Source organism: Homalodisca vitripennis, chromosome 2, assembly GCF_021130785.1.
Source record: "Homalodisca vitripennis isolate AUS2020 chromosome 2, UT_GWSS_2.1, whole genome shotgun sequence".
NCBI classification, from domain to species: Eukaryota; Metazoa; Arthropoda; class Insecta; order Hemiptera; family Cicadellidae; genus Homalodisca; species Homalodisca vitripennis.
Genome location: NC_060208.1, coordinates 70,167,127 through 70,185,247, shown reverse-complemented (window position 1 = coordinate 70,185,247; position 18,121 = coordinate 70,167,127). Strand labels below are relative to the sequence as shown.

Below are 18,121 nucleotides of genomic sequence, written 5' to 3'. Positions count from 1 at the left end.
CGCCGCAAGCGCATTTATGCGTACGTCACTGCCTCGCCGCGCGCCGGGCAGCTCTTGTGTTCTTCTTCATATCCTGTTGAAGCAGTGCGAATAGTTGATCGGTAAACTACTGTGTAGTTTTATGTGTTATATGATCATCTTTTTATGAAAGTTATATATTTATAAACTTTTGAAATAAACAGTTACTTGAATGGCGATAAAAATCTTTTTTCCTCGTAGAAATATTTTTACTCCTTATATTTATAATTACGTATTTTAGCTCTTGTTCCGAAATTCTACATTTATGTTTATTTTTTTTATTTAGGCTTGTTTTTACTCCAATAAGTGTTACAATATTTTATTTACTTCTATAAACATCTGAAAACCATTTTGTAATTATTATAAAAATAACACCCGTTAGAGGACTAAGAATTTGGAAAATATTTGGTTTTCAAATTTTTGGCATGTAAATTTAATTTTTTATTATAACTTTGTATTAAATATGTAATATACTTATTTTCTAGTTCTATTCTAGTACATATAAGCACGCAATGTCATCATAGATATACATAATAATAAAAGGAAACAGTAAGCATTGGGTAAAATTTATAATGGAGCTGGAACGCTACATAGTAAATCATGTGTATTTTGGGCAATAAATATGATAAAAGATATTTTTTTGCAGTTTCTGTTTTATTTTGTTACCTAAAAAAAGAAATTAAAATTAGCGTTGAGAAAATCTAATTTTAATTTTTTATAATAAATGAGCGCTAATCCAGAGTTTAGCTGAAACTGTTTGGCGCTTTAAGGGTTAAATTTAGTAAATGTTTAAGGACTAGAGTCTATATATTAGTATTTTACTAGTGTCCTTATACTTTTGACAGACACTGTATATATATATATATATATATATATATATATATATATATATACAATACATATATACATATAAGTTTAATATAATATGCAAGAATTATAACAATATTAGTCCAGGACAGATAAAGAATGTGTAAAGCTCTCTATAAAAACAGCTGTGTAGTAAGCCTACAGTCAACGTGAACAGGGGCTTAATTTGGCTAATTGGTGTTAATTTAGCAACATCAAAACTAACTTTTAAGTTTCTGTAATTTGTTTAATTGTGAAAATCTGTTTAATTGGTTCTTAAGATCAACACTAGGGGAAATTAAAGGAATTACATTTGTGTCAATACACCAACAGTGCATTGAAATTGAAAGTGTGGGAATAAACCAACATCAGAGATTTTGGGTATTAGTTTGTTAACGTAAGTGCCAACCTAGGAGTTTACGGAATAGTTAATCTGTTTAAAGATATGTAGCAAATTCCTGTACTAAATGTTGTGTACCTCACCAGGTGTGGGTCCAATCAGGTTCAACATGAACCGACAACAGCGGCCACCATTCCCTGCTCAAGCGGTTTTCAATAACAGTGGTTCCTCCAAGAAGAAACGTAAGAAGAAGAACAAGTTCAACCAGCAGAACCAGAACCAGGGTCAAAACCAGAATCAGAACCAGGCGGCATTTGTTCCTCCCTTGCCTCAACCCCTTCCTCCCCAGGCAATCAAAGCTCCACCTCTCCCTCCAGGTGAGTACAATTGCGATATTGCTGTGGCATTTAAGGACTCAAATTGTTCCTTATACTTCCGAGTTAGAATCATGTCTTGACATTGAATCTTACTGTTTAGGACCCCCACCTGTTTCGCCCAAACCCGTGCTGGAGGAGGGCAAGCCCATTCTGCTACCTGAGCCTAAACCCAAGCCCCAAGCCAACACACTTGAGACCGTTGGACAACAGGATTGGCCCAAAGAGTTGCAGTAAGTTTCCTATCTATTCGCTACATATTGTAATATACAACAATAGCAAATGTTGAAATCCTATTATCCTTTCAAACCATCCATCATCAATAACGAACTTTAAACAAACACTCAGTTTATATGAACATCAAAAAGATCGTGTGGTAGAGATTATTAAAATTGTATTGTGATTTAAACTGTAAATATAACACAGAATTTCAATCTATAAGATGTCTAAAAAACTTATTGTTTTTGATAGTTATTAAACTTTTATAACATATTTGATATATGGTTGTCGTCTACCAATAAAGGCTTGGACAGTGGTGTTAATTGGCGTGGGCACCAATTGACAGTTTATTTGTGTATATTCATGTGCTGACTATCATGTGATATCAAGCCATTACTTGTAGAGAAGATTGTTTGCAGCTCCTGTAGTACCAGTCAATGTTAATTGTCATTTTAGCCATTGTTGTTGTGCCATAAGTAAGGTGTTATGTTGTAAACTGTGAACAGTATTGTAATATTTAATCTAAAGCATGGAGAGAGTTTGTTATTTACGTGGCCTTATATAATTGATAGGTTTAGAAACAGTTGTCAAAAACCAAATTTTAAATATGTTTCTATTAAAATTTATGTTTTTGTGTTAGTTCATAAACAATAATCAGGTGTTTAACCCATTGCGGATCGTGAAAACGGCGCGCGCGCGGGCCTTAGAGTACGAATTAATCCGTATTGCAACACAGCACCCGCAGTGTTTGCACGCCTACCTGCATGCTTAGCGCGCTCGCTAATTATACATGTTTTGTTTGTTTATGTTGTTATTTATGTTATATAAACATTATACAGATCATATTAGACAAGTATATTATACTAGAAGTATATTCATAAATATCCTCGGAAGCACTACTTTGAGCGTTTTTATTGATATTGAAATGATGTTGAAATAGAGTTTCCACATCCGGTGGTGTCCCAGGAACAATGTCTGAAATAGTCTGAACATCTGAATCATGGTCACTAGCCCGCTCGTCACTGTCAACATTAGTATCCGCGTAATTATGAAAAAGTGGACAAATACGCGTAATAGAACCGTCTCCATCCTCAATAACACTATCGATATCACTTTCATCACTTCCACTTTCTAATAATAGTCTATCTAATTCAGATGATCGTAAATTGTCACCCATTTTATTTACGTACACGCACACGAGGCAAAGGAAAATAGAACGCCACGACTGTACGCCTCAGACAAACAATTTGTCGCAAATAATAACGTTATTGACCGATAACGAGGGGAGTATTTGTGGACGAGTATCAGAGATAAGATAGGAAGCCAGTCCAGGAAAACTGACTATAAATATCTCCGAGGCTTATAACAGCGATAAGCGTTCAAAACAAATGAGTCATCCGTACCACGTCATCCGCGTGAGGGTCACGTCATTGTGCTTTTGGTCCACGCCTCGCTCCGCGTCACCCTCACGTCGTTGATCCGCAATGGGTTAAGCTCTTTGAGTGTTTTGCAACAATATATTGATGTGCATGTTTTTGCAGGAATTTCTTTTACAGCAATGTGTGTATATATATATTTTTTAAAACTTACTGTACAAATAAAATGTTTTTTAAACACACATACACACACGCACGCGCGCTTGTGTGTGTGTGTACATATAGAGCTGAGTTTTATGGAAAAGTGTTTTGAAACGGTAATTCACTGCATTTATGATTTTTACTTCATCTCTATTATTTTGAGTTATTTTAAAGTTTAACTTGTATTATTAATCAATTCAGAGTAACACATCCTTTACATAAAAATATAAAATTTGTGCTTTGTTACGTTTTTGTATATTACTGAGTCTACAATCATTGTGCAGTTTAATGTCCATGATTTAGGCATACTGTTTATTTTTTATCATAATTTGGCTGTATTTTATCCAAATTACTTGACATTTTTAGTATTGGTCATAATTTGTTTATGTTTAGTAGATTTTTACTATAGGTAAAAACAAAAAAGATGCGGTTTTTAATTTCATGCTAAAAGACTAATTAATATAAATAAATCTATTAAAATATTTTTTCTTTGCACTGTTGTGTCTTAAATACAATTATAAGATTTAAAGAAGAATACTAACTTTAAGCAAATATCGTAATTTTTTTTAATTAGAAATGTTTGAAGTAAAAGCGGAAACAAAGGTATTTGATCTGAACAGTTTTCACTATTTATTTATACAGGGTGCCCATAAATTACTATTTTCAAACTTGTAACATTTAATTTGTCAGGTCAAAATAATTAAGAAATGTCATATAAAGTTCAGTAAATTTTAATATAACTTTTAATAGTTTTAGCTCCATTAGTGTATGCTTACATTCAAATTTGAGTATCTAAACTTACTGATCTGAGCGTAGGCAGGCGTTTTCTAACCAAATAGTTCGTTGGCCTGCGGCACGACACTGTCTAGTATTTTTTTTTATATATATGAAATTAAATGTGATGACAAAATATGTGATTTTATAGTATAATTGAAAAACAACATTTTTAACACTTATTTCCAAAATGCAATGTATTTTTCACGGTTAGCTGTTCTTTCTCGCTTTTTTCTCAGTTTTGCAAGAGCTTTTCTCAACAACGTCGCATTTTCTCGTGGGATTTTGCAAAATGTGACAAATGCGATCGCAGCTTACACCTCTGTATACGCTTAAGACGAGTATTTTTTTAATCTTTTCGTATCAACTATAGGAACTGGTGAAACCTTAATGATACTCATAGATTAACTTATCACGGAATCTTTGTAAATATTGGGTTGCTGAGACTTGAAATTTAAAGAGTATTATAATTTTGAATAATATTTCTTAAGTAAAAGTGTATTTCAAATATTTTACAAGATAATGATGAAAATTTGACTGTGACATGTTTCTTGCTCAGAAGCATTTTTTTCTCTTAATTAGTTTTAGAATTAACATATTTAAATGTTTTAGAGAGTTGTAAAAAAATACTATTACCAACTTAAAAACACTGTTGTATCATAAAATAAATAAATGTTAAAAAAATAAATTTTTTTAAATTAATTAATTACAATTTTATTATTTACTATCTGTGTTTTCGATATTTTATTTATAGATTGAAATAAAATGTGTTCCCATATGTATAAAATATTTTTATATACCTTTAGTTGAAATAAACTCAAATTTATTAACAAATTCCAACACTTTTCAAGATTTGTTGTACATTGAGAAAGTTATTATTTAATTATTAATGTAGGTATTGATTATATATTTTTGTAGCTTAGTTTGTTGACTACAAAACAAAAGAAAATTTAGAAGGTGTCTCACCAAACGTATGTAGTATTAAATTAATACATGCAGAACACGCCTATTTCACTGTGGCACTTTTCAGTAGGCAGCGGCACCAAGCAGTGCTCAAAGGGGTTTTCAGATTTATTTTTGTATGTATCTCATTTATGAAATTGTGCATTAAAATTTTTTTTTCTGTAATTACATTTAATGTTTGTCTAATAGTTTATGTTGTTATATTGCTTTATTTTGTGTGGACAGGAACTACATAACTAGCTGCTATGCCAAGTGTCAGAACGCTGTTGACAAAGACAGAGTAGGCATCATACTAAAGGGCAAGATCATAAGAGCCACTAACGATAATACCCTTTGGATCAAGGACTGGTCTAAGGAACCTCTTCCATTGTAAGTAGTGGCAGTCATTCCATGTTTGGCACAGAGTCGACACTAACATCATCTAAAATGTACAATCCATAATTGCTAGCACATTCAGATTTTTTACTTGTTTGTAGTTATTTATTACATCATTAAGTTCAGAAGCTATAAAGTTGTTTAATCCTTGAACTTGCATATATTTTATGTATTGCTTAAATAATGATTCATAATTCAAATAATTCAGAAATGTAGTGAAATAAAATTGTAGGTTTCAATCAATAACAAATATTTAATCTAGGTTTTTACCATTGAAGAAGGCATAAAACCAAATTAGACAGATGATCCTCTTTTTCTTCATATAAACATTAAAAAGATCCTGTAAAATGGGGTATTTCATGCAGTGAATACTTTGTTAACCCATTGGCTACCAATAAATGATGCACATTGCAATGATGTTAAAGCTAGTTAACTCTCTCGAATTCGATTGTTGTGTCATCTGTTGATTGTTTGTTGTGATTAGTTGCCGTGTAAAATGACGTCACAGTAAAATGACGTTGTTCTTTTCTTAGTTTTAGTAACTTTATGGAGACATACTCAATGAAAGTAAAAATGAAGTGAGTGATGATAACACTGACATTATTCTTCAGTTTGAAGATACCTGCAGTAAATGTGAATGGTATTCAATTGCTTTTAATGAATCAACAAATGTCTCCAACTTGGCCTAAGTGCTTTCTTTTTAAGAGAGGTGTAACTAGTGATTTATAAGTAATGTTTATCGCATGGAAAGCAAAATTTATCTTTTCCTTGTTAAATGAAACTATTTCTAAACACCAACTGGATCTAAAAAACTGAATGAGATAGTTCTATATGAAGTACCTATCATAAGCATTAGCTTAGTTAATGTAGAACTTTAAATTTTTGGTATTTAAAATGCGTATCTAACCAACAAAATTATTGTCCTGGCTCTTAAAATCTTTTATTTTGGCCGTTGAACAAAAAAGTTTAAAGACCCTTACAATGGAATAAATATTAATCATTATTAATTTTTTTCAAAATATTCTACAATACAGCTGTTTTACTTTCAGGAATTCTCAAATGGTTTAAATTCGTTTTCTTCACTATCAGTGTTTTAGTCCAGAGATCAAAGAGTTAATTTTAACAGAATTTAATTTTGTTTATATATAAAATAAATATGTAGTGCCTGGATGGGATCCTCCCCAGCACTTGTGTTTGAGATGAACTATAATGGACTAGTGTTGACATGTGTAGGTAATTAAGTAAAAAAAATGTCATTTTTAGACAAATTTTATTTCACAAATTGGTTATAAGTTAAAAAAGTTCCAAAAATTAATGGATGTGGCCTTTAGCTCTGGAAGTGTAATATATTAGAATATATTCTGTTATGTTATACAGACTGGAAAGCGAGATGGCCACAGCAACTGTGCTACCTGTGTTTAAGCCAGAGCCAAAGAAGCGGCTGTCTACAGCTCTTACCAGCCGATTGGGTCTTAGGTTACGGTCGCGGTCAAGGTCTAGCTCCAGGTCAAGGTCACGATCCCCACAGAAGCCGCGTCAGCGGTCACCACCCCGTGGACGTAGACGTAGAGACAGGGGGTAAGTGACTATGAAATACTTGCAGTTCAAGTTAAATTAATACATTTTGAATAACTAATTGCTTGTTTAATTTATTCACAAAACTTCAAAGTTATTGAAATGTGTTACAGTGGAAGTTCTGACAGTGAAAACGATTGGACACCTCCCCCAACTGCCAAGAAGGGCAAGGGAAGAAACCTGGACCATAGCTTCAGTAAGAGAGGTGGCAAGGGCAAAAATAAAGGAAAAGAGTGAGTTGGTATATCACATTCAGTAGAGATTGATGCGTCCTAATTACATTACAGTCAAACTTTACTGACTTTTTACAAACTGTGTATCCATAATTACTACCAATCAATCAAGTTATCTGTGTTTTGATTTTAAACACCACCATTAATTAACTATTGTTTGGGAAATATTGGAATATTAAAAACTAACCTTTTAATGTCAACGTCCATTTTTACGGACATTAGTAAGACGTACAAGTAGAGCCCATTTAAACGAATGTCTATAAAATAAATTGTCAAAATTGAAAATAAAATCTAATGTTTGCAATATTATTGTTTCTGTATTAATTACAGAATAATGTTGATAAAAAACACTTGAACTTTAATTGTTTGCTATATAAACCATATACTGACCTAACTAAGCACAAAATAATAACCAAATAATGAAATATTGTAGTTAAACGTTTTTCGTCTAATTAAGTGTAAAAGGTTAATTTTTATAGATAGTTCAGTGAATTTTTTAAGTTATATTCATAATTAATTTAAACTATATTTTATGAGAGAAATAAACAGTTTTAAGTGTTTTAGTCCAAAAATAACAAAGTTCTAACATTTAATGTGGGTGTCTGTAGAAAAGTAAAGTTTTGCCTGGCTCTTCGTCATACATACCATATATATATATATATATATATATATATATACAGGGTGGAAAAAAAGTATGGAAACGCTTTCACTAATTTTGTATGGCTTCACTTATACAAATTAAATTTTGTACATCACCACTTGTATTAAGAACCTAGTTTTTGAGACCAGTGGGGACATTTTATCTTTTCAGGGGGACGGCCCGTGAGGAGTCGGATGAAAATCTTAAATGTAAGCATAGGCCGAGTTTGGTATCAAATTAAAGGTCTAGTAAAGAGAAACTCATTACCGCAAACCGCACTTAAAAAGGTTGACCCTATCCAGAGTACGGGCCGTTTGAATTTAATAAGTAACGTTTGATTAATTATTATTTCTCCGCAATTTCACAGTCTCAAGTAAACTGTTCTGACTGAAAATGACACTTTATGGAACACAATTATCCAAAAGAATTAAATTCAAAATTATCTATGTATTACAAAAAATAACCATACCTTTTAAATGAGGTGCTCAAACTGCTCTCCGAACACTTGTTGGCAATGAGCTAGTCTATTATAAAAACCTACTGCAGTCACATTTTGAAGCATCTCGGGTGTAATTCTTCTTGCTTCTTCTAATAAACGATTTGTCAGCTCCTCAATGTTGGCTGGTTTAGTTTTATACACATTATCTTTTAAGAAGCCCCACAAAAAGAAATCTAGTGGATTAAGATCCGGTGACATAGCCGGCCACTCAACGGTACCCCTGCGACCAATCCAACGGTTAGGAAACACTTCATCTAACAGATTGCGCACACCCGCAAATAGTAATGGGGCGGTGCTCCATCTTGCTGAAACCATACTGCATTAAAATTTGCCCCAAGAAGAGCACGCACTGCTGGCAAAATGTTATTCGTCAACATATTGAAATAAATTTCACCTGTTAGATTTCCATCTATCACAAACGGTCCTACAATGTTATTGTTTATTATTCCAGCCCACATATTCAGTTTCTGAGGCCTTTGTGTGTGGCCTTCTATCATCCAGTGTGGATTATGGTCGGCCCAGTAATGGCAATTATGCCTATTAACTTGTCCATTAACAAAGAATGTAGCTTCATCTGAAAAAAAATATGGAACTTAAAAAATTTTGAATTTCGTCACACTTTCTCATCATTATTTCGCAAAATTCAGTCCTTCGATCAAAATCATCCTCTGCAAGTTCTTGGGTTAGGGTTACTTTAAAAGGGTGATACTTGTTTTTGTATAAAACATTCAACTCTGAGGTATGGCTCATATCAAGATCTTCTGCGGCCACTCTGGCCAAGGTGCTGGGATTTTCAACAAATGTTTGGAGTACATCCAAAGATTTTTGTTCATTTGTTGCCGATTTAGGCCTGCCACTTCTTTCGCGATCTTTGACTGTTCTAGTTTCTTCAAATCTTTTTACTGTCTTAAACACTGTTGACTTACTAATTGGGGGTCTATCAAGAAAAGTGTCATTAAACAAATGCGCTGTTTCTTCATAGGGACGAACTAGATATCCATACCCACGCATCATAAGCAGCGTGATTCTCTCAAACTCACTAAGTGACATTGCTTTTAAAACTAGTAGAATAAAATGTAAACACTTAAGTAAAAAAATGTATAACTATCGCAGTACCTTCTAGTGAAGACTTTCAACTTTATCTTACGTGGACGAAATTATAACGTAGACTAAAAACCAAGCTGATATTAAAAATGCAAAACTGTGGAGTTTTGCTGTGACAATAGTTTGCAGTATTGCCTAAACCAGTTTATGTTTGCCTGAGATAAAAGGGCTGGAGGGACTGGACCTTGATCTCATGTTGATAAGGAGTTACGGTGGTATTATTGAATACTCTCAGTTTCTTGAAGACAAGACAGGAAAACCCCTATTTACTGTTATCCAACAAATGTAGAGGTAAAAAAAAATAATTTTTTTTTGGAAATTGTTTTTCAAATTTACATAACCAACATTTACTACTGAAAGTAAATTAGTTACTTCACAAGACAAAATTACTAAATTTCTTTGTCATGAAATTCATACGGCCCGTACTCTGGATAGGGTCAACCTTTTTAAGTGCGGTTTGCGGTAATGAGTTTCTTTTTACTAGACCTTTAATTTGATACCAAACTCGGCCTATGCTTACATTTAAGATTTTCGTCCGACTCCTCACGGGCCGTCCCCCTGAAAAGATAAAATGTCCCCACTGGTCTCAAAAACTAGGTTCTTAATACAAGTGGTGATGTACAAAATTTAATTTGTATAAGTGAAGCCATACAAAATTAGTGAAAGCGTTTCCATACTTTTTTTTCACCCTGTATATATATATATATATATATGTATATATATATTATATACTTTTTGGCACTTTTTGCAATGTTAACTAGAAACATGTCTGGCACTAAACAGATTAAAATTCAACTGATATAACAAAGTATAATACCATCCTATTCCTTCCTTCATATTCCTTGTACCTTCGCTAGCAATTGATTTGCTTACAGTTTGTTCCAATACTGCCAAAACTTTTGCCAGAGGCAAGACTTCAATACTTTTGACAACTATGCCTGTAGCATCTCTGGAGATCTAGCCGGTGGACTGATGTTTATGTGTGTGTCGTGTCTCATCTCATGTGGTTGTTTTCTTCTCATGATAGAAGTGCTCCCACACAGTCTCCAACTGGACACTAAGCCAGTAGGGACTATGTTTGAAACTAAATTAACTACTCGAAATATCCGAACATCTGGAGCGTTCGTCATATTCAATGTCTTCACGACCTAGCTGGTGGACTGATGTTTATGTGTGTGTCGTGTCTCATCTCATGTGGTTGTTTTCTTCTCATGATAGAAGTGCTCCCACACAGTCTCCAACTGGACACTAAGCCAGTAGGGACTATGTTTGAAACTAAATTAACTACTCGAAATATCCGAACATCTGGAGCGTTCGTCATATTCAATGTCTTCACGACCTAGCTGGTGGACTGATGTTTATGTGTGTGTCGTGTCTCATCTCATTTGGTTGTTTTCTTCTCATGATAGAAGTGCTCCCACACAGTCTCCAACTGGACACTAAGCCAGTAGGGACTATGTTTGAAACTAAATAAACTACTCGAAATATCCGAACATCTGGAGCGTTCGTCATATTCAATGTCTTCACGACCATCTTAGAAACGTTTATACAACTTGTAAACCCTTGTTTTACTAATAGCAGACTCACCATAGGCTTTTGTTGATATTTCCCACACTTTGTTATACTGTATTTAATTTTTCACATACAATTTTATACAAATTCAATTACTCAATTTTTTTAACAAACGAGTTCATAAAACACGTTTTAACCTTAGCAGCTGCTACTGAAAAAGTAAAAACAATGCATACATTTAGAAATTGTATTATATATTACCGCAGGGGCAAAGTATTGGGTCTGTTTGCTAAGATAGGTAATTTATCTAGAGATAGCTAGATTTATCTAGCTTGCTAAGATAGCGAATGACAATTTTTAGACTTGTCTAAAAAGGAATTAAACATATTATTATTACTATTGTTAAAATTTATAGAAATGTTCGTATATTTGTACTCTACTTCCGTTAATATTTATTTAATTTACTATAATGTTTCTGTTATATCCTCACTGTTGTTCTTGTTGGGTTATTGTTATTGTTTTGCATAAATCTATTTATCATTTTTAGTTATATTGTTGACGCTATGTCAGTATTTTTTTGGTTGCATAACATAATTAATTAATATATGGCACAACCATATAATAGTCACCGGTGTATATAATTTTAACAAATGCCAATGTAACTGGTATTGCCAATGAGTAGTACTGGTAATGGTAATTAGAGGGTTATTGTGGTCAGTCAATAAAGAAATTATTCTGTGGAGGTATATTGGATGTTAATTCTCACTACTATTAATTAGGCTACTGAAGATGACTCAACATAGTGTTAATCTACAGATAATATTGAAAAATGATAAAAAAAGTCTGATGCAGGATTTTCAAAATGTAGCTATTTGTGAATTTATATCTTTTTATTTCAAGTTCTTATAGAAAATAAAAATCTTCTGTGTTGGCAGGAAAGGTCATTTCTACTCTGAGTTTGGAGAAGGAGATGTGCCCGTGAACAGTGAACTGTTGGAAAAAACGGGCGGCCAGGTTCAGTGGTGGCCGCTCAGGACGCTCAGTGAGACCCCCCACCACCCCCACTGCCAACATGACCATCAGCTTGTTCGAAGACACCAGTGGAGATTTTGATTTGGAGGAATGCCACATAGTCGGTGTTTGTCAGGACATAGAAAAACCCTACCTGCGTTTAACAGCTGTGAGTATTGTTATAGCCCAATTTTTATAACGGTAGAATTAAGCACTAGGATGGCGGATGGTGAGAGTGTGGTGTGGGGAGATAGTAAAGAGCTTTCTGCAAACATAAACTAAGTGGTGCAGCCTGAATCACATGATTAAAAACAATAACACCACTTAAACAAAGATTGTAATTTATTCCTACATACATTATACAGCTGTAATATTGTGTCATTACATCACACCAGTGGACAGTTGGTGCATTTACTATAGAAAAACTATTATTCTCGTTAAATTTTATGTTAAATAAAACAGGGTTATACAAAATTAATGTTATTTTAATCAGAAAGTTTACCTTAAATGGTTAAAACCGTTTTACATATTGTGGCTGCCACTGTTATTGAGGCATTAATTATGTTGACCAGCTTGCTTTTTAAAACATTTTATTAAAAAAATATTTAAAATATCACCAGTTAAGAGTCCTATTGATTGACTGACCGTCTAAAGATCGGTTTGTGTGAAGGAACAGGTGGTAGTCAGAGGAAGACGGATGAGGGCTGAACGGTGAATACTTAAATTGGTCCCAGCCATATTAACTGATTTTACTTCAGGTGGCTAAGCTACATGTTACAATCATTTTCTGAAGCAAAACATTTCTTGTCATACTTGTATTTATATCTTCATTAAATTGTCGTACCATTCTGTAATTCTTCACATTATGACAATAGATAACACATATTTGACGAATGACAGCTGGTTTCATTTTTCTGGCACTCAGAAATATGACTGACCTAACAGCTGGGAAAGTCAATGGACTTAAAAATTGTGAACATTGAAAATAAACAATAAATCCAACCTCTGGTTCTGTAATTTCGTCAAGTAAAGACTGACGGGCAAGAAATTAAGAGCATGATTGTGAAGCTAAGTGATATTAGTTACAGTAGGAAAGGAAAACAAAACTTAGTTTTAATAAAGTTATGGTCAAAGTTTTCACTGGTATCTATTTTAAAATTGTAATACCACATTATATGTGTCTTGTTCTTAATTTAGTATGCTTGATGATTGTTGAACAAAACTTATTTGTAGAAAATCCTTTAACAATTAGACAAATCCAATAAGAGAGAAACTTTGTCTCTGTGTTCTCATTGGAAACGATTAGTTTAATTTATTGTATTTTAAATGATCTAATACATTTTTACTTCAGTTAATTACAAATTTTGTTTGAATGCCTAATATTTTCATATGCATTGATAGAATAAAAATTAGCCACTTTGCCTTAGTGCGATATTATAAGGCAACATATTTGTATTGCAAATAAATTATTTACATTAAAGGAGAATCTTTTTTTTACTTTGTATTTTTTCATTTAGTTTGGTTTTATGTGTTGATTTGTTTGTTGCATAGATAAACTCATTAAAAGTGTTGTAAATTTAACTGTTGGTTGCACTCAAACAATTATGTATCAATATTTTAATTTCAAATTTGTCTCCTAAAAAAATAATAATTGACAAAGTAGATATATATGCTTGGAGCCACTGGACACTTATGCTGTGAGAGCGCCAGAGTCCTCTCAGACAGTCCCTGTTGAGTATCAAAGCACTGGTTACAGAACCAGGACTATCACTATGCTTTTGAGCAGTTCAAGTCCATCAGACTAGATCCCATGGTTTGTTTGTTTATGTTTCTGTTTTGTTGTCTGCAGGCACCTGAGGCTTGCGCTGTTAGACCTCCAGATGTCCTCAGACAGTCGCTTTTGAGGGTGAAGGAACGCTGGTTACAGAACCAGGACTACCACTACGCCTGTGAGCAGCTGAAGTCCATCAGACAAGATCTGACGGTATGTTGTTTCTTTATGTTTTTGTTGTGTTAATATCAATGATAAAATTATGTATGATTAATACTTTTTACCATATGATATTAATATGATCAAATCAAATCAAAATCTTTTTATTCATACACATAAAACAATAAAATATACATTTCCATAATTTAAATGAATAATTCCCCATATAGACTATAGGTCTGTGTAAGGGGAAGAGTCCATCAATCAGTCTTTTCTTAATTGTACTTAATTGTTCTTAATTGTAATCGTAATTGTAATTGTGTACCATACTTTAACCTAAAGATTTACCAAAGATCTGTTTAAGTAGTACAAAATACATTGTTGTAAAAATTGTATATACATATACTTACATACATGATAGGCATACACACACACACACACACACACACACACACACACACACACACACACACACACACACACATCTCTATACAGTTTAGGCACCGCTTAACCACCATATTACTATTAGATGGATGGAAACAATCCAACAGCACCACCAAACCACATCCCACAATAATAATTCCTACTTACACAAAATTCCCAAATAATTTGCTATTAACAGGCTTCTTCGTAATTTATTGGTAACTGGAACGAATCAGTGCCTCTGCAGCAGCATCACCCAGGCTGAGCAACCACCGACCCACCCTACGCTTGTACTCGACTACACTTCCACCCTCTGCCTCCAATATGTGCTCTGGTAGATTTTTATAAAGCACATGAGCTATGTAAAAAGAGTTAAATTTTTCTATGCAACAATTTGGTCTTGGTATCTGATATCCAAACTGTATTCTATTTCTGGTAGTATAGTTGTGGTGAAGCGCTATAAAAATAAAATCTTTGTATTTTTGTATATGCAGTAAAAGAGATTTTATATATAATTGCCTTACACTTAAAACAGGAAACTCATTATATAACAGATTAGAAGGATATCTGCGGCTTTTCCTCAAAATGATCCTTAATATACTTCTTTGTGTGACCGCAAGTGGTTCCAGTACAGCAGACGACACTCCTCCCCACGCGAGAATACCATACTGCAGAACCGACTGCACGTAGGCAAAATAAACTGACCTAATACGATCCCCACTCAATACCGCGCTAAGCTGATTAAATGCAAATAACAACTTTCTAACTTTTTTCTTCACGTAATGGATTTGAGGTACCCAATTCAATTTAGTGTCAAAAATTACTCCCAAATAGTTGTATTGGTCCACACGACCAATGATACCACAACCGCAGGACTCGGAGTAAGGATCACCGCAGGAGTGCAGTTTGAGGCATCTCTGACCCGGATTAAAATCTATTCTAGAAACAAATGGTAAATATTTTGTTTTTGTTAAGTTAATAGTCAGAGTATTGACTATTGATGTTCAAGGGATATGATTTTGTGGTGACAATGGTGTTCGATTTTTAGTGAAGTGCATATAGAATTGTATTTTACACATTTTTAAAGAAGGCTGATTAATTTTTTATCTATTCTCCTCTCATATTCTCATGGGATTTTTGTTTTGGAGTTTATAACTACTAGTATCTTACCTGATTTCTTTTAATAGCTTTGAATACCAGTTCTTGACTCATATAATTTTATGGTTACCATATCAAAAAATCGCTAACACAATTAAGATTTTGAAATATTTTGGCCTCACAGTAAAGAACCGTCTTCCAATTAATTTGCTAATACATGCTGTGCCGTTTGTGAACGAGTACAAAACCTGTGGCAGGTTGTTCACTTTTCTGAATATATTTCCATCAATATTGCAAATGTAAACTGTTCATGATATAACACAACTACAAGTAACGTTAGCAATTTGCTAGTCTTTTTCTTCTGCTACTTAACACATAAACCAGCTAAACATATTGAAGGACAAACAGAATTGTAAGTTAAAAATAATAAATTAAATATTACCTCCAGTTAATCAAAAGTAAAAAGTGTTGATTGACAATTTATATGTAAAGTTGACTAAATTCCTTCTGTTTATAAAAAGTTTAAGTTTTGGGCTATTTTTAGTCATGGTTGTTCTCGTAAATATGTCAATTTTTCAGGCAAGTTTTGGACAATTGCCTTTGTTAATTAGCTTTTTTGTTGTAAAACTATTCAAATAAATTAATACAACTTGCTTATTTATAAAATCTAGTAACTACAGTGGTACAATATGACAGTTGTATGGTAAAACATTAAGTTTTATTTTTGCAAAAATGCTTTGCTTATTGTAGTAAATAATTACTATAAACTACAATGTGTTACAAACATCATATTTAAATATTGTTTTACTGTCAAATTTATATTATATACACTTATGGTATTTAACTATGTTTACTTGTATGGTTTTTTTTACCCCTTTTTAAAACCCTTTTTTTGTTTACTATTCTTAACCGGGTTGATTTTCATTACAATTTAACCAACTCATGCATTTGAATCCTAAATAATAATCTTTTACCACAAATTCTAACTAATGTGGTGAATGAAGTATTTAAACCTGACAAATTTTATATGGATCGTAGTTCACCCTCGTGCTCTCTAAATGTTAGAAATATTGATTCAAAACATTTAAGGTTTTTGTAAATAAAATTTCATCAAAGGAAAAACTTGTTACATCTGAAGATAAACTGAATTGTGTTTCCCAACCAGTATTTAAATTCATATTGGAGTCCACAACATACGAGACAGCAGTTGACATTCTAAATAGTATATATGTACTATCAGGAGTCAACAAATATCATAGTTGCAGAGGACTTTTAAAATTTCATCAAAGGAAAAACTTGTTACATCTGACGATAAACTGAATTGTGTTTCCCAACCAGTATTTAAATTCATATTGGAGTCCACAACATACGAGACAGCAGTTGACATTCTAAATAGTATATATGTACTATCAGGAGTCAACAAATATCATAGTTGCAGAGGACTTTTAAAATTTCATCAAAGGAAAAACTTGTTACATCTGAAGATAAACTGAATTGTGTTTCCCAACCAGTATTTAAATTCATATTGGAGTCCACAACATACGAGACAGCAGTTGACATTCTAAATAGTATATATGTACTATCAGGAGTCAACAAATATCATAGTTGCAGAGGACTTTTAAAATTTCATCAAAGGAAAAACTTGTTACATCTGACGATAAACTGAATTGTGTTTCCCAACCAGTATTTAAATTCATATTGGAGTCCACAACATACGAGACAGCAGTTGACATTCTAAATAGTATATATGTACTATCAGGAGTCAACAAATATCATAGTTGCAGAGGACTTTTAAAATTTCATCAAAGGAAAAACTTGTTACATCTGACGATAAACTGAATTGTGTTTCCCAACCAGTATTTAAATTCATATTGGAGTCCACAACATACGAGACAGCAGTTGACATTCTAAATAGTATATATGTACTATCAGGAGTCAACAAATATCATAGTTGCAGAGGACTTTTAAAATTTCATCAAAGGAAAAACTTGTTACATCTGACGATAAACTGAATTGTGTTTCCCAACCAGTATTTAAATTCATATTGGAGTCCACAACATACGAGACAGCAGTTGACATTCTAAATAGTATATATGTACTATCAGGAGTCAACAAATATCATAGTTGCAGAGGACTTTTAAAATTTCATCAAAGGAAAAACTTGTTACATCTGACGATAAACTGAATTGTGTTTCCCAACCAGTATTTAAATTCATATTGGAGTCCACAACATACGAGACAGCAGTTGACATTCTAAATAGTATATATGTACTATCAGGAGTCAACAAATATCATAGTTGCAGAGGACTTTTAAAATTTCATCAAAGGAAAAACTTGTTACATCTGACGATAAACTGAATTGTGTTTCCCAACCAGTATTTAAATTCATATTGGAGTCCACAACATACGAGACAGCAGTTGACATTCTAAATAGTATATATGTACTATCAGGAGTCAACAAATATCATAGTTGCAGAGGACTTTTAAAATTTCATCAAAGGAAAAACTTGTTACATCTGACGATAAACTGAATTGTGTTTCCCAACCAGTATTTAAATTCATATTGGAGTCCACAACATACGAGACAGCAGTTGACATTCTAAATAGTAT

At 32.9% G+C, this 18,121-nt stretch overlaps 1 protein-coding gene across 1 annotated transcript in view; it reads left to right on the top strand.

Moving 5' to 3' along the window:
- The window catches only part of LOC124354128 (leukocyte receptor cluster member 8 homolog), a 66,368-nt gene that overhangs the window by 28,480 nt on the left and 19,767 nt on the right, over nucleotides 1-18,121 (top strand). The window contains 8 exon segments of the mRNA XM_046804362.1: nucleotides 1,351-1,581; nucleotides 1,682-1,811; nucleotides 5,337-5,480; nucleotides 6,864-7,064; nucleotides 7,175-7,294; nucleotides 11,985-12,048; nucleotides 12,050-12,229; nucleotides 13,910-14,044. Of these exon segments, the coding sequence (XP_046660318.1) occupies nucleotides 1,351-1,581; nucleotides 1,682-1,811; nucleotides 5,337-5,480; nucleotides 6,864-7,064; nucleotides 7,175-7,294; nucleotides 11,985-12,048; nucleotides 12,050-12,229; nucleotides 13,910-14,044 (1,205 nt within the window).